Below are 20685 nucleotides of genomic sequence, written 5' to 3'. Positions count from 1 at the left end.
CTCAATTAAATCAGATACAAACCATGAATCTATACATTTTCAATAAACAGTATAGACAGGTTAGTACAGAGTGCCTCCAAGGGAGCTTTAGACTTTTAAACAGCACTTTATAAAGCTCTAGTACATTCCATCTCAAACTTGACTACGAGGACCAAACTCCCAGGCATCCTAGAGTTAAGCATACAGACTCACTGCAAATTAACCTTATCCTTACTCATTTATTCTGTATTTCCATTTTTATATCATCTTGGTAAATCTCGTTTTTCCTTTCACGGAATAACTGTCACCATGGCAGTGACAGCAAGTCATACTATTTATTGAGTATCTATTATTTGATAGATGGTCCTGAGCAAAATACTGTATGTACATTACCTCATTTATAACTATGAGATTCGTGCTGTTATTCCAGTTTTACAGATGAAAAAGGGAAGCTTAGGGTTTTTGCTTTCCTCACATAGCTGTTTGCTCTGACAACTTTATTTCTCACTTTTGAAATGTGTAACTGATGTGCACCACTTAAACTTGGGATACCAATGAGATCACATTTGTTACTCAAATAACTACAGCTCTTGGTAATAGAAGAATGTCTGTCTTCCTTCCCTGACCAACCCCCCTGTTCCTATGAGGAATTTAAGAACTCTAGGGTAACATATTGGGTCTAGAAGAGTAGGCCCTGACTCTTGCATTAAAGAAAAGATAATGGAATGGGTTCATTTGTAGAAAGTCCTAATTCTCTTGTTCCTGATGTTCTTGTAGTGGTTGCTGGCATATAGTCTTACATCAAAACCAGGGCTCCCAAACCAGGCTTTCTGGTACCCAGAACAGTTTCAAGGACACTAAAGAAATCACTACATTTGTTTAAAAAATTCACTACAGTAACTGAGGCATAGATTGCCCCAGCTGGGCTGGGAAAAGAGGAGGGTACCTTTCTACCTACCATTTCACTCACCTGTGCTCACTCCATAATACGGTAGGCCTGATTTCCCAGTGTTTCAGCTATTTGGTTGCCCTGTTGTTTGTTTTCATATCCCTGGCCTCTTTCCCAAGCTCATAGAGCCAGAGTAGCTAATTGATAAAAACCAACAACTGAGTGATGTGACAGGATGGTGTGGAGGACTACTCAGTATGTTTTCCATGATATTTGTAACTTGTATCAGGACAGCAATAACCCATCTGACAGGTTTCAGTGACTTTGAATTTTCAAAAGGGATCTGTTCCTCTTTCTCAGAGCAGGAACGTCCTAGCCCATTCAAGCTCAGTGTGCCAAATGGGTTTGGAAGAGAGTGGCAAGACTCCATCTGTCTCTAGGTCAGAGGTTTCCAAACTTCTGAGTTTACCGTGCCCTTAGTTGTGACAGTGATTTTTTTTCATGGCAGCAAGGGGCCAAAAGAAATACTTAATTGTTATATTTATTAAGTGGCTAGGTCCAAACAACTTAATATTTATATATCCTGATAGCTTAGTAGCCATTCGAAAAATAGTATACATAAATTGAAAGAACGCAGTACTTTTATTTCAACCTTAAATAGCCATGCAGTTACTTACTAATGGGATGTATGTGCCTGTTGGGCACTGCACAATTTCTCAAACCTAAGAATCAGATTGTATAGTGGAAGATATTGGATACAGGAGGATACCACCTACATTTCCTGTTCCACATTGATTTTTCACATAGCACTTTTTATCACAGCCAAAAATCCAGCTTCACAAAGAAAATGAATGTAGAATTATCTAATGATGAAACTTATCGATGAATTTGGACTGAGAACTTTAAGGCCAAAAAAAAAAAAGAGCTTTATTTGGGGATATTTTTTAGTAATTGCAATCTGGGAGAAACCCCAACTGTGTTCCAAGGGGCAAAGAAAGACAGAAAAAGAGAGACTTTCAAAAGCATTATATAAATTGCTTTGAAAGAGCTGTAAGTGGTGCTGGCAAGCAAATTTAACTTTGCTATACATGATTAATTGCTTATGTCTATTCCTAGGTGAAAAATTTATTTTTAATAGAGAGTTCGGTGATGCGAAATGAGCTCTAGGAACTGAATCAGGATGTAGCCATTGATTTAGTGCAATTCAAAAGTTCAGTTTCACATGGGAAAGGGACTGAGTTAGCTCAACTTCCCAGAGGCCTCCCTGCTCCATTTTAGATTGCTTTCTTGACTATCAACTTCATTTTGCTGTTTTTCTTTCACACTGTGAGCTACCTTAACTTAGTAGTTTGTGTGGTGTCCAACAGATACAGAGTATCAATACATTTCCTTCAAAAATGTAAAATATCCTGCTCATTCTTTATGAATTTGCAGCAGCATCTTGGGGTACCTTGGTGTACATCTTGAGACGCTAGTTCCTTGCTAGGCTAAAAAGCATCTGCTATGTCCTCTTCCCAGAACAGTGGATGTTCAGTTACTCTACCTCTACACAACTATTTAGAGGAAATTAAATGGTTCTTACAGAACAAAAAATGTCTGCTCCAAGGGGAGCACACATAGAACTATTCTACGAATTTCAAAGGTAATTTCTCTTGCTGAACAAAAGGATATTCAAGTCTCACTAGAAACTTTGCTGTCAATGTATTTATTTCACAATCATATATTAAGTTTGTGGTGCTGTTTCATAATTAGAGGCATGGTCCTTGGCTTCCTAGCTTCTAGTCACCCAGTCTTCCATTCTGCTTTTCATTTTTTCCACATGTATTGTATCTGTTCTGTACCAAGTTCTTTAGTAGGTGTTATGAAAGATAGAGGTTGGATCAAAATATTAATAATGCATGATTCCTACCCTCGAGAAGCTTAATCTTGAGACAGAACCAGATAGGCACATCAAAAATTATACAGTTAAATTGCTATAATTTAAGTGTACATAAATACTGAGAGTCTAATGAAGTGGGGAGTAGAATCTGGGGAAGGTTTTTAGAGGATGTTATATCTGAATGGAATAGGAGTTCTCTAGGCAGATGAAATATTGGAGGCAGTAAAATAAAAATTATGGAGGCAGTAAAGAGCCTATTTGGAGAATGGTAAGACTTGGTTTGACTGAGGAATAAGGTGCATGATGGATGTAGTTGTCAAAGAAATCACCCAATATCTGTCTCTCCCATCTGTCCCTTTCTTTCCATTTAGATAGCCACCATTCTAATGTGTGGTGTCATTATTTCTTAACCTGGTGTATTGTCAGTAGCCTTTTACCTGGCCTTTTCCCCTTCATTTCTCCTCATCCTACCTCCAACTCTGTTTTATATATGTTTTGTAGGTTATTCTTCCAGAAGTATTGGTCTGAAATTTTGAATGCTGTCAAATAGTTTAATAGCTTAACATTAAGTGTCTCCAAGACATGGGTGTTTCCAGTTTCATTTCCTAGTCTTCCTATTTTGAATCTTATACTCTGGCCCTGCTGACCAGCTCACTGTTCCTCATTTATGACCCTTGCTTGATTCAATACCAAGCCTTCACTTGCTGTTTTGTTTTCCTAGGATGTCCTTCACCATCTTTGCATGTCCCAATCCTGCTAATTTTTAAAAGGCCAACTCAAACATACTTTTCAGGGGTCCTTCTCCAGGTCTCTCCCCCTGCCCCTAAACATGCCTACCCAGTAGAAATATGCCTGCCTTTTGACCTCAAAACTCATCCACCCTGTTAAGTCTTGCTTTAGAGCTCATTCTGTATCTTTTATCTTCGTTATCTCTTGCACTGAAGAACCTTGAGGGCAGAGGCCATCTGCTTTTCATCTTCGTGACTTGTCATGGTCTCATTGTACATAGTCTATGTTCAGTAAATAAGTCTTAAGAAAAATAATTTTGTTCACTTAAGAGAAAAATGTAAACATTTGCAACTTTACATAATGACTTCTTTATTGAAATGAGACCCAAGGTAGAAAAAAAAATGTATTAGATGAGTAGAGATTTTTCCAAGTGGGCATTAATTTTCAGACCTTATCCTCTGCTATTTTTCAGCAAATGTATGGATATGATTTCACTTGGCAAAGATTTTTTGGCATTAAAATATGAGTTTTAGTATTCTGCAATGCATTAAAAATATATTACACACTGTATATTTTGGTTTAAAGTATTAATTTAGGGAGTTCCTTGAGAAGCCATCTTATTTCACCTATTTTATTATTTTGTTTTGAAGAAAAAGCATGGGTGACAGCTATTTGTTTTGAAATTATGAAAAAGTAGTTATATTTTTTCAGTAAATATACTTACTTTGTAGGTGTACATATGTGTATCAGTCTTAGATTTTAAATATTTTTTTAATAAGGATCTTTCCTAACTGAATCTAAATAAGACAGATTTGTCTTTATTTCCTTAAATGAGAAAAGTACATGCTTTGAATAATACCTCAGTGCTGTGTGCTCAAAGTACATTTACATTTTATATACTTGTCACATCATGTAATCTCTGATGAAGGAATGCACATGATTCCTGACAGCTGTGGGCTAACTCACACTATTTGATAAGAGGAAGAGGGAAGTGTTCATCTTTAGTTTCAAACATCACTGCTTTATTTTTAGAAGTCCAAATACAAACCCTTGCATCATGGAAATTACCCAGTGTTTTAGGAACAGATAGTCTGATCTTATCCCATAGATCCAAGCTGCCTCCTTCCCCTTTATTTTGTTTTCACGTTGAAAATATCCTAATGCTGTTATCATCCATTAGATTTCCAAATTACTTTGATGAGGACTGGCAAATACTCTGCCACAACTTCCTGTTCCCGATTATATTGCAGACATAACTAATCAATAACAATATCTTCCCTACTAGTCAGATTCTTACTCCAGGTAGTATCTTCTAATTGACCATATTCAGCAAACAAGATAAAATCTTGCCAGCTTATTCTTTCTAGAGTTCTCACTATTATATTACTTTGCCTCCCATTGTAAGAAATACACAGCCGGTGTTTGTGGAATGTTCTTGGTAGTTTGATTAGGTTGGGGTTAGAAGATCTGTATCCTACTACATTACCTTATAGTTGCTTACCTTTCTGAATTAGCCTGTTTTCTTGTTACAAGAGTTAAGTGCATTCCTTGACGCCCCCCCACACACACACACGCACACTTTCCATGTAAATAGCATATAAGAAAATTAGTTTCTCTTAGGAGAATTTAGTTGTTTTTTTTTTTTCCTTAAAAGCTCAAAATACATTATTGTTGTTTGTTTGGTTTATCTTAAAGAAAATTGTCCCAAAAGCCAGGGATATCTTAGACTGCATTAACATATCTATTGTGTTTCAAAACAAGGAAGCAGATAATCCTGATCAGTTTTGCACTTGTCAGACCACACATAGAGTATTGTACTCAGTGTAGGATACTGTGTTTTATGAGATAAAGATGGTGCAGAGACTTTATACATTTTATATGACCAACAGATGAACTAGACATGTTTATTCTGGAAAAAAGAAGCCTTGAGGGAAATCAGTTACTGTCTTCATGTATTAGTTGGCCTTGTTATATAGCAGAGACTTACTCGTATGTTATTTTAAAGGTCATAAGTAAAGCCAATGGCTAGGTGGTTATTAATTCAGTAAAATTTCCCTCAGAAAAGGGCACTATAGTCAAAGAAATATGACAAATGCATGTGTCATGTTCCTTTTCTGGAGATTTACAAATATGTATTAAATATATACTAAGAGTCCTAAAAAGTCATTCAGTAAAAAATCTTTTTAAATATGTTAATCCCAAGAGACTCATGGACATGAACAGTAGACTAGTGGTTGCCAGAGGATAGGGAGGAGGGGGAAGGTAGATGGGGAAAAAAGGGGTCATATGTGGTAACAGAAAGAAATTAACTATGGGAGGTGAACATACAATGCAATATATATATGGTGTACTGTTGAATCGTATACTTAGAACTTTCTGTTAAACCAATATCACCATAATAAAGGAGGAGGAAGGAGGGAGGAGGGGGAGGAGGGAGGGAGGAAGGAAAAGGAAGGAAAGGAAGGAAGGAAGGAAGGAAGGAAGGAAGGAAGGAAGAAGGAAAGGAAAAGGAAGAAAGGAAGAAAAAAGAAAAAGGAAAGAAAAGAAGGAAAGAGGGAGAGAAAGACATATAAAAAAAATATGTTAATCCCAGCATTCCATAAACACCTTCCTCAGAACTAGTTCTCTAGGGAACTCACATTTGGGTAGTGGTTCTCAAATTGTGGTAGTGAAACCAGCAGCACTAGCATTACTTGGGAAGTTATTAGAATTGCAACTTCTTGGCCTCACCCAGACCTATGGAATGAGAAATTCTGGGAACTGGGCCCAGCAATCTTTATGATAATAAGTCCTCTAGGGGATTCTGATGCTGCTAAACTGTGAGAAGCACTGCTAGAAAATTCCACTGTTATTCTCCAACTCAAAATTCCACTGTTATTCTCCAACAGCTCCCTTTTGGTTTCCTTCATACCGCTTACCATAATTGTTATTTTTAAAGATTTCTTCTAATGATATTTTATCACTCTATGGTTCATTTTTATAGATGGTTACCCTCCTGAGGTACAAAAGGAAGGAAACACTTATAGAAGGCCTACCATAATTTTCAACCTAGTATAGGTGCCATCTAGCTGGTATCAGTTTGGATAGTTTAAAGAATCCTCAGTATAATATATATATATATATATATATATATATATATATATATATATATTCTAGAAAGTGAAATACATATTTCTCTAATGAGCTAAACCTTAAATTCACTACTATTCTTGCCATTTTTAAAAAGAACATTTACTGTTTTTTTATTTACTTCAAAAAGTTCTTTACAAAATATAGAAATTTTTAAAATATCTTGAAGGAACTGTAATGTGCCTTCTCCCATGTCAGAAGTCTATAACATTAGATAATTTTCTAATTTCTTTGTATTAGTGGAGATTAATTTCTGGATTCATTTCATGCTCTCCAAATGAGCATGACACTTTTAGAAAAATGTAATTGAAGTATGGTTTAAAATGAATGTGTAAAAATAAAAATAATTTCCCATAACTGTGCATGCAACTATTGCCTTATTTAGTGTATTGGGTATCATAATGTCCATTTTGAATGTTTATATGAAATGTCTCTATAAGTCATGCAGAATTTTCTTGTTCTGAAAGATAGTGAAATGGGGTTGAATATACTAAGGTGTCACAATATAGTTAAGTGAATTTAGAACAAAATTATTAGTGTTCCTTGGAATGAATTATGGCCAAAATTATCTTAATTTCTTGGTCCTGTCACTTTTTTAATATAAGTAAGGGTTCTCCAGGTTTATATTGGAGTTTAAAGGGGAAGCATTTATTTTACAAAGTTATAGATAATATTGTCTCCCAATTGGAGTTTTATTTGTATTTACTTTGAGGAACAAGACTGATAGTCCAGAGATGGATTTTTACTTGCTTGCTGCTGTCCAACAGCAGAGTGCCTGGAGGTATCCACTTATAGTAATGGGTATAAGTCCTGGTATCAGTTACTATATTTAAATACCCATGGTTGGCAGGAATGTGCTGAAGTGTGATATAACATAGTTAATTATGTCACTGTCCCTGCCCAGGGCAACTGCTCCTGAAAGGACATACTCACATGATGAGGAAGATGGCAGATGTGGTGTCTCGGAGCTAAAAGTGACTTCATTGCTGACTCCAGGAGAGATTTAGAATGTTGGCTCTGTTTCCTAAAGAGCATCTAGCAGATTTCATCCTGTATATTAACTTTTCACATGGCTTTTTATTACAATTTTTAGCTTATTATTGTGTCTCTTTTTAGTTTTCCTCATGGGAGAAAAAGCCAATTCAATATTAAAACGCTTCCCAAGAGCTAATAGACTTTTCGAAGAAACAAGACAGGGCAACATTGAGCGTGAATGCAAAGAAGAAGTCTGCACATTCGAAGAAGCAAGAGAAGCTTTTGAAAATAATGAAAAAACTGTAAGTATATTGGAATTTTAAAAAATGTTCACAGATTTGCCTAACTTTTGGATGTATGTTCGAAATCTGCATTCCCAAATAGTGTGCATTGCTAGCAATTAAAAATCACCCTTGCGAAGAACTCTGAAAGTGGCATCTAAGTAAGAACACTGTGTAGGAGAGGTAGGTTTACGTCCTTGTATGTCGGTCTATCTTGGCAGTTCTGGTTTCCATAGGACTCTGCTGAGCTGAGATTTATCATCTTAGCAAGAGGAAGCATTTATTTCGCAAGAGGCTTTGTTCCAGAAAGTTATAGATAATATCATCCCCTTACTCTGCCTAATCAGAGAGAAATTGTGGAGGAAGCTAATAGATGCTGACACTGTTTTAAAACGTTTTACTTCTCATACAAAAGAAAAGAAATACCTGAACCTTGCTCCCTACTCTGTGAGAATAGTCCTTTTCACCTCTCTTTACTCTAGTCCACATGCTATTCAAGGAGAGCAGGGATGGGAAAGCACAGGCAGTGGTGTAAATTCTGTGGAACTGCTCTGCAGCCGTAAATTACATTACCAGGGGTGGCCATTTTATAAAGATCCTGTGCACCATGAAAATAACACTAGATGCTAAACAAGGGATGTCAGATATGTCTGTGTTAAAAGGACATCAAATACATCTGAGAGGCAGCAGATGCAGAAATTTTAAAGAAAGATTTGATCTCTTGTTAGGTAGAAAAGGACCCAGGGGTAATAGGAAAGAGCTCAAGGTTTAAGAACTCAAGGTTTTATACATTTCTTAAGTTGTTTCCTAAGTATTGCTCTGTTGCTATTGTAAACGGGGTGTCCTTTCCATGATATATTCTAACTGGTTATTATTTGCGTATGTGTAAGCTATTGATTTTTAAAAACTTATTGAGTTATAACTGACATACCGTTAACCATACATATTTCAAGTATACAGTTTGATAAGTTTTGTGGACATTGGGGTTATTTCCAATTTGGGGCTATTACAAATAAAGCTGCTATGAATATTTGTGTACAGGTTTTTGTGAGGACATAAGTTTTTATTTTTCTGTGATAAATCTCAAGGAGTACAATTGTTGGGTTGTATGATAAGTATATGTGTAGTTCTTTAAGACATTGACAAACTAATTTGTCATTGTACAGATTACCATTTTACATTCCTGCCAACAGTGTTTGACTGATCAGTTCTTCTGCATACTTGCCAGCACTTTGTATTGTTACTATGTTTTATTTGGTCATTCTGATAGGAATGTAGGGATATCACATTGTGGTTTTAACTTCCATCTCTTTAATGTCTAAGGATGTCAAACAACTTTTCATGTGCTTATTTTACATTTATATATTCTCTTCTGTGAACTCTCCCTTCACATCTTTTGCTTATTTTCTATTTCTTTACATTAATTTTTCAAATTGAGATATAATTCGCATACAACATTGTATTAGTTTTAGATGTACAACATAATGATTCAGTATATATATATATATATGTAATATATATATATATATGTATACACACACATATATATATATATTGCAAAATGATTGCCTCAATAAATTTAGTTAACATCCATCACCACACATAGTTACAATTTTTTTCTTGTGATGAGAAATTTTGAGATTTACTCTCTTAGCAACTTTCAGATATGCAGTATAGTATTAACTGTAGTAACCATGCTATATGTTACATCCCCATGACTTACTTATTTTATAACTGAAAGTTTGTGTCTTTTGATTCCCTTCATCCATTTTGCTGACCCCCTACCTCCCATCCCTACAACCACTCTTTTGATTATTTTCTAATTGGATTGTTTGTTTTCTTTTATTATTGAATTTTGAGAGTCCTTTTTATGTTCTAGATTCAAATCCATTGTCAAATATATGTTTTGTAGGCTATTGGTTTTTATGTGCTAATTGTATATCTTACTACCTTACTGACCTCTTTTATTACTTGAATTAGTTTTATCATTAACTCTCAAGGTGAACAGTGTTTTCAGTGCTTAACTCTCTGGCTTTTATGCATCTCAGTGCATCTATATATCCGTTCCTGTCTGCAGAGACAGGATGCTGCATTTCAGCAATCTTTGACACAAATAAAGGAACTAACTCCTTCAGCAGTTGCTTAAGCAATTCTCTATGCTCTCCAGCTTCACCTTTTCCTATCTATAGACTCATTCTCATTAGCCTACACAACTTTTAGGGAAAAAAAATTCTCTTCACCCCACATACCCCTCCAACAGCCACCTCATTTTTTTTTTTACCCCTTCGGCTTTTCTCTGAGCTCAACATTAGAGCTCCATCCAGATAAGCCAACCACCTCTTGCCACAGTATCCCAGCAGGGCAGCTACAGCGTTTGGAATCTCAGGCCACAATAATTACAACCAAGCAATGCCTCTGAACTCAAGTGTGCATGTACACGTCAGAGGTCAGTGTCACTAAGCCTAGAGTCAACCATATCACTTCTTTAAACTCTTCTATATACTCTCTCTATACTCGTCCTCTGGTGAATTTTTCTAGTCTTGGGTCTTGAAATGCTAATGACTCCCAAATTTATCTATATCCTAGAGGGCCGACCTGAACTGTATGACTAACTGTCTACTCAGTAGTTCCTCTTTGAACTGAATACAGTTCTCAAATTAAACAGACAGATTTGGAGTCCTTCCCAAAAAATTTGATCCTATCACAGCCTTTCTGATCTCAGTAAGTGGTAACTCAGTCCATCTATCTCTGTGCTAAGTCCTAAACCTTGTTGTCATCCCTAACTCTTCTCTTTTTTATATCCCACACCCCATCTGCCAACAGTGTTGTTTCTAACATGAAAATGTATTTAGGACCTAGCCACCTCCCAGTCTCTCTACTTGTTACCACTTCACATCCAAGCCACCATTAATTACTTTTGTATCTATATGATTTCTTAGCCCCCTCCTCATAGTAGATTCTCAAAACAGCAGACTAGAGTGATCCTTTCAAGTCTCTTCTCTGTAATGGCTTCTCATCTCCCTCAGTAAAAATAAAGTGCTCAAAATCACCCACAAAGAGCTATACTATCGGTCCCCATCCCTCTCCACCCCACACTTCACCATGGCTGCAGTTACTTCTTTACCACATCTCCTATGACACTCCACCCCTTATTTACTTTGCTATGGCTTTCTTATGGCTCCTGACACACAGCATGTGTCCTGCCTCACGGCTTTGGCACTTACCTACTCTTTCCTCTTCCAGATAGATATAGCTGAGCTCCCTCACCACTCTCAGGTCAAGATCATTTTCTCCTTGAGGAAGTATTCTACCTTAAGTTGCAACCTTTGCCCCTTTTGTGAATTTCTTTTCTTCCCAGCACTTACCACCATCTGACATCTGTTTGTTGTATTTGTTTATTGTTGCTCTCCCCCTAGAACTGTTAGCTCTATGACAGCAGCATTCCTCGTCTATTTTGTTCATAGCTATGGTCTTTAGCATATAAAACAATGCTGGCACATAATAGGATCTAAGTAAATATTGATGAATGAAAGAATGAACAAATGGATCGGCATATTACAAAGTACATTTAACTCATAGGAAGAACTGGTTTAAAGCTTATTCACAAGTTAGCTGATAGATGTGGACTTAATTTAAATTTTTTATTATGTTGGTATTATGTTCCTTCACTTCTTTATGGTTTAAAGCCTATCATCTAAGTTTGCCCATGCCATTAAATCCATACCAATTTACAATAAGGTGTCCCCAAGAGTTTTGGTCTAATAAGTAATAGAAATGACACTCTGATCCTTGATCCATTTTAGAACAACTATTTCAGAATAGTGTTTGTTACATGTTAAGAAGGATCTGCTGCTCTGGGTTAAGCATTGAACAACAGTTTCATCTTTGAAGTTCATGATTGATTGATTCTGGCAGTAAAGAAAATGATAAGCTTTTGGGATTTTCTTTCAACTCTTAGACTACTAATTAACTATCATTTTGTTTACTAAAATTTGTCATTCGAAACAGATTTATTCATATTTTCATCATCCCCAAATCTGGACTGTATGAATTTTGAAGTCTGCTTTCAGTGTTATGAGGGATCTTTTTTTTTTTTAACCTAATTTGGAACACAACTCTAGTTATGGCATACAGTGGGAGAAAATGCATGGCACTTTGCAGTTCTCATTTTCACCACATATAAATGTGGTCAGATTTCAGACATTATTTACTGAATGTCTACTATGTAACAGACACAGGGCATACAACGGTGAATAAGGTGACCCTCCCTCATGGTGTTTGAGATCTCTTAGAGACAGCAGACATACACACAAGGGTTCACTCACACAAGCAGTAGTTATCAGAATGCCATACATAGCAAAATCCTCTGCTTCAAGAATCAGATGTACCTGAATTGGTGTCTCAGCTCTGCCACCTACTGACTGTATTGCTTGTGAAACATTTCATCTTTCTAGGCCTCAATTTTTGTACCTTTTAAAAGGCAGAAATTATACCTACATCATTAGGTTTGGGAATGTGCACTTAGCTTAGTGCCTGGCACAGAGATAGCCTTTAATAAATATATTCCAGTTTTAGGTGCTAAATTAGTAGATTTTTAAATCTACTACTGTTTTCTCTGTTGACCTGTGAGGGTTCTCTGCATTTTGGAACTTTTAATCTTGAATTAACATGAAGAAAATAATAGTAATTTTTGGAAGCAACTATTTTAGAACTTTTCTTCAGAAATTATTTCTAGTTTATTTGTGTTCAACTCTCCAAAATGACTGTCCTCAAACTTTAGAGTGCATAAGAATCAGCTTGGCTGCTTACTGAAACTGCATAGTCCTGCTTGGTGCACAGATCTGTGTTTCTAATACCATTCCACAGTAAAAGAAACCTGAACTCTTTGGGGGAGATGGCTGATTCTAGGCCTGGGGCAAGGAGAATGCAAGATGAGTTGGAGTATATTGTAGTACCAGAAGGTAGGGAAGTGCTCAAGAAAACAGATTGGGAGAATGCCAAAGGGACACAGGAGCCACCTTAAAGGAGCTCTCAATAGCCAAATGTGGAACAGTTGAGCAATAAAATAAATAATGTGGTATTGGTTTACAATCCAAAGCATACAATAAATACAATAAATTTATAATGATATAAATAAATGAATACATAAATAGAGAAAAGACAAGTCTGCAGTACACAAGAAATCCAAATTATGTATGTAAATACTCCCCTTCCCAGGAGACGGAGCTTAATTCTCTGCTTGTCATGAGTATGGCTTGGACTTAATGATCTGCTTCCAAAGAATAAAGTATGAGAAGTGGGAGGAAATAACTTTACATTGGAGAAAACTGGCAAACACTGCCTTGACCAGGTGATTAAGGTTATCATCATCAGCGATAAATCATGTATGTCCTGTGATGATGAGAACAGACTGCACTTCTGTGGTATTTCCCCCCAAAAAACTTATAACATGATCCCAGTGGGATCATGAGAAAATTATGAGAGACATCCAAATTGAGAGACATTATACAAAATACCTGATTTGCCAAAACTGTCAAGGTCATGAAAGAGACTGAGAAACTCTCACAGACCAGAGGAGACTAAAGAGACGTGATGATTAAATGCAATGTGGATTGGATTCTGGAACAAAAGGTCGTTAATGGGAAAACTAGTGAAATCCAAATCTGTTGTTAATAGTAATGGACCAATTTTGATTCGTTAATTATAATAAATATACCATCCCAATGTAAGATGCTAATATTAGGAGAGACTGGATGAGAGGGGTACAGGGAAATGCTCTGTACTATCTTTGCAACTTTGCTGTAAATCTAAAATTATTTCAAAATAAAATACTTTAAAAATGCAGTCCAAGGTCTACAGATCTCAGTGGGGCAAGGGAACCAGCCTTAATGATCGATCTTCGGGATTTTAATGTAGGTGATCAGTAGATAACGTTTTGTTAGATTGTATAGCAAATGGTCCAACTAAAAGTGGAGTACTTAAAAAGCTTTGCAGTGGGTAGTATTTCTGAAGGTGTGGATAACTGTCCTGTCTGGGTGCATCATCCCAAATCTTTATCATATTCCCTGTGCACTCCATGCTCTACTGATATCCAAGGGTTTTAAATCTAAGTCTAGAGATTCCTTTTTAGATAATACCTTTCATTCCAAAGTGTTGCTACTTAAATTTGTTTTGTGTGGAAATTGCTGAAAGAGAAATCGAAGAAAGAGATATGCAGTGCCCCTTCATACAAGTATATGTTACAAAAACTACATTGGAAATCTCTAAATCCAAAGCCCATGGCAGGAGGTAACACGCAAGAGGTATCTTTACTTAAGGTATCTTAAGTAAAGAGATAGCGATTACAGTAGATGCTCAATGTCTGAGGTATTTAAGAGTTGGTCATTAGTTTCCTGGAGATTACTCATCACTCTTGTAGGCAGAAACTCAGATTCTTCAGCATTGTTAGAAAAACTCCTATTTCACTTAGTCTTTCATGATCCATTGATGGCACCCGAGACACTGATTTAGAACTTTGCCCTATGAGAGATGAGGGAATTCAGGAAAGAAGGGAGGTAGGAGTTGAGTCTGGGTATAGACATATACGGGTCAAACATGGGGTGGTGCTGTGGTCATCTCCCAGCCATACTCCATGCATTTCCATCCAAATCTTTCTGTACCTTCCCTAGACTCATCCCAGTCCCTCCTGGGGCAGTTACATATGAAATTTCCTCCCTTCAGCCACATGGGGGTGGTTTCCTGGGGCTCCCACAGGCTTCCTCTTTACTTCTTTTGGGACCTCTTGAGAATAAGTTAAAGAAGGCTACATTATGTTATTTTATATGTTGGTATTCTGAGCTGCTGGAAAGATGAGGAAGGTCTGACTTCTACAGGCAGGCATCACTTTTTCCATCATGTGATCATTTGAAGTAAATTTTTATTGATTGTATTGTCGATGTTATTTTTAAATTAGTGGTGAACTTTATTCTCTGGCAGTTGTGCTCTTTTGTAGAATATAAATCCTATGTAGTCTCAGTTATTCTTTTCAGGTTATGGTAGTAACATAATTTGGAAGGTTTCAGCCTGTATATTCCCAAAGCAGTGGACTTGGCTCCAGTGTGAGTCTCCCTTGCCCATGCCAGCAGTCTGTTAACCTTGACCTGAAGTTACCTCAGCAGGTTTCCTCTTCCAGTGCCCGTTCATTTTTTTCAGACCTACCCTCAGAGACTGGCTACTGGTGGGGCTGACAGATCCATTTTTGATCACTTATAGAATCATCTCCACTATAGCTTTAATATAACTCTTCATATGTGGACAGCAATGTCTAACCTTCTAGATATGCTACTGTTTACCCATGATTGCACTGAACTCATCAGTGCTCCTTGTTAGAATTAATTTGCCAGAAAGAGTTCTTCTAATAGATCTGGTGGAATCCCAAAGGTTCCATGGCACTCTTGCACTGGAATTTAAAGTCACATAAATGATGAATCATGTGTCTAAAAAGACCTTGCCTTGTGTAACCACTCTAGTGTGACAGTCTAAACTTCTGTTCCTTAGAGACAGGCAGATTTCATACCTTTATAAACACTTAGGACATAAAAACTCCTATCCACTCTCTTCCATTTAAAACTTCAGTGTTGGATTTATTTTATGCTTACCTTTTCCTCCTCTGCTCCTCCAGCTCCTGCTAGACCTTGACCTTAAGACTGAGGAGTGAGGAGAGGGGCATGATCTGCTCTTTAACCCTTATCCTTTCCCCTTTTTCTCTCCTCTGGTATTTTGAGGACTGGGGGGAAGGAGGAGGAAAGGGGACAGATGCCTCTAACTTAACTGGTATTGCTGTAGCCCCTTCTTTGCTGTCACTAATTCTTTGGGGGGGCCTATTTATAAGTTGGGTGGTAGGTCCACCATGTTCTTCAAGGGGTCCTAGAAGAAGTCTCCCTACAACACAGTTCCAGGAATAGGAGTTACAACTCTGTGTTGGCCTCTTGCCTTCTTCCCTAGCTGGCTCTTATTCCAACATGCACAACTCACTCCCTTGTTATTGGGGCCCTTTGCCTGGAAAACAGCCCTCTGGGGCAGAGTAACAGCAACAAGGCTCAAGCTTTCCACAGTATCTACTTAACCTATGCGGAATTCTTACAACTCGTTTTAATCCTTGGAAAGGGTCTGCTCTATTGCTGACCCTGTTCTCTACCTTTCTTTTCCTCAAGTCCACCCTGTCTTTCATATGGGCACAGGGGGCAGGAGTGAAGCATCAGCCAGTCCACTGCTTAAGTGGATGTCCACTCAGGGAATAAAATGACAGTGACCTTTTCTTGCAGGTACCCTATAATTGGATTTCTTGGAGCTCTCCTCAGTAGTTCAAAGTCTTAGAGTCTAAACAGTAACTTTGAATCTATGAAAATGTGACAAGCCAACCTCTCATGTGCATTAGTGATCCTAGTGGCCCTATCAGCCACCACACTGCTGCTTTGAGATGCTTGACTGCTTGATGGGCAGTATTGTCATTGTTATAAAGGGCTCATATTATCCAATAGTGAGCTACAGTTGGTCAGTGGGATTGATAAGAATAAAACCTTCACATTTAAATTGGGATTTGAGCAGAACTCCAGACCAGAAACTTTGTTTGGTAAATGTTTAATGTATCATTTCATCTGAAAGATGATGTCGCATGCCTCCCATAGCATGCTAGGAGGAAATTAGCTATGAATTCAGAGAACAAGGGTTTGTTTACATGTTACCTAAGGAATTATGTTCCTTAGCCTAATACACCAAAAAAGGAAAATAAAGAAGAAAAAAGTCAAACCATCCATTCTAGGATGAGGCTGAAGTATAGTAAAATGACACAATATCCAACAGAAAAAGTATAAACAATTATGACTAGTAAAAACAAAGTAGCTACTTTGATGAATGTATTCAGACAAGTGGATGACAAAACCCAATAAATATTACCGTATTTCATCGATGCTCTGATTATTCAAATTTTAACTTCTCTGAAAATTGAGGTATAGTTTACAATCACTGATATGTCATGGATTAGTTGAAAACATGTTTTTTCCCCTCTCTTTTTAATACATAAAAAGTATGTTGCTCAATCCATGGTATATTTGATAAAATACAGCAACGGTTCATCACTCCTGCCCACTCTTCAGAGATTCCCATCTGGGTGAGACCACTACTGTAAATCAATTTCTGTTAAAGTGGGTAGCTGCCAATTCCTTTAATATTGGGAGTTGTCACTGGTTCCCCCACCACACCACTGTGCTAGGGCACAGTCCCCCAGGGCAAGGCTTCTGACATGGGTAGCTCTCATGGTTGGAGTATCAGTAACTGTACAAATAAGATTCAGTTAAGCCACTTCCAAGGTACAGTAAAATCAGTGGCAAAGGAAATTGGAACTTTGCGATAGTCCTATATTGTCAGCCCTAGGTCTTGGGTACCATCAAGCTGAGACAAGGTATCTATTCCTCCACTGCACATACAGCAATCAGCCTTTTCTTAAATGATATGCTTTAGAGGGTTACACTGATGCCATACTTTAAAATAGCATTATTATCATTTGAATATTATTATCTCATTCCCAAATCTAATATTTGTTACCAATCATGGCTCGTCATGAATAGATTAAAGGCTGATTTTTCTTTCCATTTCTCTATTGAAGAAAGATTGATGGAATAGGCTCCAATCATCTTTATAACTGATAGAGTCCATGAAAATCAAACAGGTCAAGCTCTTCATTTCACAAATAAGGAAGTAACAGCCCCAGAGAAGTTGTTGATGTTCTCATTTTCCCATAACAAGATACCAATTGGTGCAAACCAAAATGGGACCCAGTCTCCAAATTCACTGTCTTCCCTCCCTTCCCTCCGCACTGAACACAGTTCCCTCCTAATTTAACTGGTGATGGTTATGCCAGAGGTTTTTACAATGGAACAGTTTACCTCTAGGCTTCTTATGCTGGTTCTTATCAGGCTATTAATAAAGGCATATCACAATATACTAATTCAAGCCCAGATATGATCAAAATGGAAAAAATGGTGGCTGGTACCTATTTTTAGCTGATTTTTATTTTTACTGTTTTAAAATGCTTTAGAACAACACCAGTTGGGACAGGCAAAGCAGGTGAAATTCTTTCCATCTTTAGACCAATACTGTGAGCTCAAAAAAGACCCATGATATGCTTGATTTCTGACTGGAATTGAAACTTGTGGTTTTTGATTCCTAATCTAGTACTCAGGAGCATCATACCATGAGCTGACACTCTTGGAACACAAGGCAGGATGTCTTGAAGAGAAGAAAACCTAATAGAACTTGCAATATAATTGGGCCAGTTAGGAAGGAATATAGGTATAGGCTGATATTTCTTGTTATTATCTGAGAAGTGGCAACCTGAACCTTTAGACAATTTTGAACTTGTTTGGTTTGATGGTGAGATCATTTTCAAGGAAGTTGTCTTTAAGCTAAATAAATTGATGAGGTTTCGTTATAATTCTAGAGTAATGTCTGAAGAAGTAGAGGAGATGAGAAAGAATTAGTTCTATTTAAAGTTAATGAAATTTCAATTTTACAAAGATATGTTTTTATTACTTAGATTACATTATTAAGATCCAGGTGCATACTAAAAACTAAAATGAGATAAACCAATAAAAATAATAATTCCCCATAAACCTAGAATTTATATTAGTTTTTCATTAAAACCATTACATTTCACTTTGCTATTTCCTGTTTTAAAATGTTAAAATTCAAGGCAAACTCTAGTTTAGACAAAAACAGAAGTAAATAATTATCTACTAGGAATTTTAGTATTCCTCAATTTACCATGAAAAGATACTTTATTCCAGCATACACCATTCAGTTTGCTTTCTCCATACTACCACCTCTTGTATTATTTCCATTATCCTAGAAATTCTGTGCTCACGCAGTTTGATTATAGATTGCTCTGCTACCAATATTCTTGGGGAGAAAATAAAGTAATTGCCTGAATTAATGTATTCTGAGTTGCTAATGAAGATATGTGTGGTAGACACCATTGATTACTGATCTTTTAAAAACCATTTTACCCCCTTCTTCCTAAGAGAACCCTAATTTGTAATAATGCACCCAGTTGTGATCTACCCAGTTGCTAGAGGTGAATCATAATTAATCTAAGTTAGTCGTGGCAATATTGTTCCCTTTTCATGATCCGTAGTAATTACAGGATAGCTAAAATCTTGTGCTCTCTTGAGGGTGGTCATACTATAAAAAGAGGGGGTCTGAGAGGGTGGTAATATGTTAGAAGGAGGGATCTAAAAGAGGGTATTTCAAGTTGTGTTAACCTATATGCACAGAAACAATGGGCAGGGCTTCCTTAAGGCAAAGATAATTTCTTTTACTCAAGAAGTTATATGCCTGGGGTGTGACTACCCACCATGACCTATCCAATTAAGAATTTATGATCAGATCGCTCTGTGAGCTTTCTGCATCTGGATGTCTGTTGACTTCCCCAAGTTAGAGAAGTTTTCAGCCATAATTTCTTCAAATAAATTTTCTGTCCCTTTCTCTCTTCTCCATCCAGGATTCCTATAATGCAAATGTTGGTCTGCTTGATATTGTCTCATAGGTCACTTAAGCTATCTTTACTTTTCAAATTATTTTTTTTCTTTTTGCTGCTCTGATTGGGTGAGTTCTACTACTCAGTCTAAGAGTTCACTGATCCTTTCTTTGTTTCATCTAGTCTACTTTTTAACCCTACCCCCACCCCCAGTATATTTTTCAGTGCAGTTATTGTATTCTTCGGCTCTGACTTCTATTTGATACTTTCTTATATTTTCTCTTTGTTGAAGTTCTCACTTTGTTCTTCTCTCAAGCTCACTAAGCATCTTTATGAACATTATTTTGAACTCCTTATCAGGTAAATCACCCATCTCCATTTCATAAGAGTCTTTTTCTGAGGCTTTATCTTGCTCTTTCGTTTGTAACATATTCTTATGTTTCTTCATTTTGTTTGACTCTCTGCGTTGGTATCTGTGCATTAGATGAAACAGCCACCCCTCCCAGCCTTGAAAGTGTGGCCTCCAGTAGGAAATGAACCTTATCATTCAATTCTGTCCTAGCTCTTGGTTATCTGTCAAAGTTTTGTGATTGTCTAAGCAGCCTATTTTAATTTTAGTGCCTCCTAGTAGTTGAGGGTGTGCCAAGATATGTCAGTATCTTAAAGGGGAAGATGTCAAACAGCGCTTAGATTCAAGCTGATTGGAATCGAGAGCCTTATGCTGCAGCTTTTTAAAGAATGCAAATATATACAGCCCTATGGGACCATACTTCAAGTTCTGCTGGCCACCAGAGCAAGGTGATATAGAGGTTTCCCCTCTGTGGCAGCCACAAAAATCATGGCAGCATACAAGGGTACAAGCTCCTTTCTGGGAGCTACAGCAACCTGGACCAAAGCAAAGGGATAGCGCAAAGATGGCATCCACTGGCCTCTGTCCCTGGAGAGCCTTCACTAGGCCCCTAGGTATGTTTCAAACCAGAAGCATACCTCTCAAGTGGAAACTGTAGAGGACAATCAAATAGGCCTTATTTATAGAAAGTCTAGGGGTCTGTTTGTATATGCTCTCTACACTGTGCCTAAGGGTGGTAACCTGCCCAGAACTGTCTCTCTGTTTGTTACAGTCCCATGGGACCCACAAACACGAGCCTTGCTGGCTTCCAGAGCCAGGTAATCTTACGCATCCCCTAGCCCCCCAAAAAAATGAGCACTGGACACATGTACAATCTCCACTCTGGGAGAAACTGATGTTCTGGAGCATGGCAGAGGGAGAGCTCGAAGATAGCATCTGGCTTTTGGAAGGTTTTGGAAGGTC

At 37.3% G+C, this 20685-nt stretch overlaps 1 protein-coding gene across 4 annotated transcripts in view; it reads left to right on the top strand.

Annotated features, from left to right (window-relative positions):
• PRRG1 (proline rich and Gla domain 1) overlaps positions 1 to 20685 on the top strand; it is an 85061-nt gene that overhangs the window by 53744 nt on the left and 10632 nt on the right. For all 4 annotated transcript variants that reach the window (XM_039840025.1, XM_039840026.1, XM_039840027.1 and 1 more), the window contains exon 3: positions 7722 to 7882. In XM_039840025.1, the coding sequence (XP_039695959.1) occupies positions 7722 to 7882 (161 nt within the window). The remainder of the gene's footprint in view (positions 1 to 7721; positions 7883 to 20685) is intronic.

Source organism: Pteropus medius, unplaced genomic scaffold (assembly GCF_902729225.1).
Source record: "Pteropus medius unplaced genomic scaffold, Ma_sr-lr_union100, whole genome shotgun sequence".
In the NCBI taxonomy this organism is placed as follows: domain Eukaryota; kingdom Metazoa; phylum Chordata; class Mammalia; order Chiroptera; family Pteropodidae; genus Pteropus; species Pteropus medius.
Note: the sequence above shows the minus strand (reverse complement) of the source record. Positions and strands in the feature narration are given on the sequence as shown.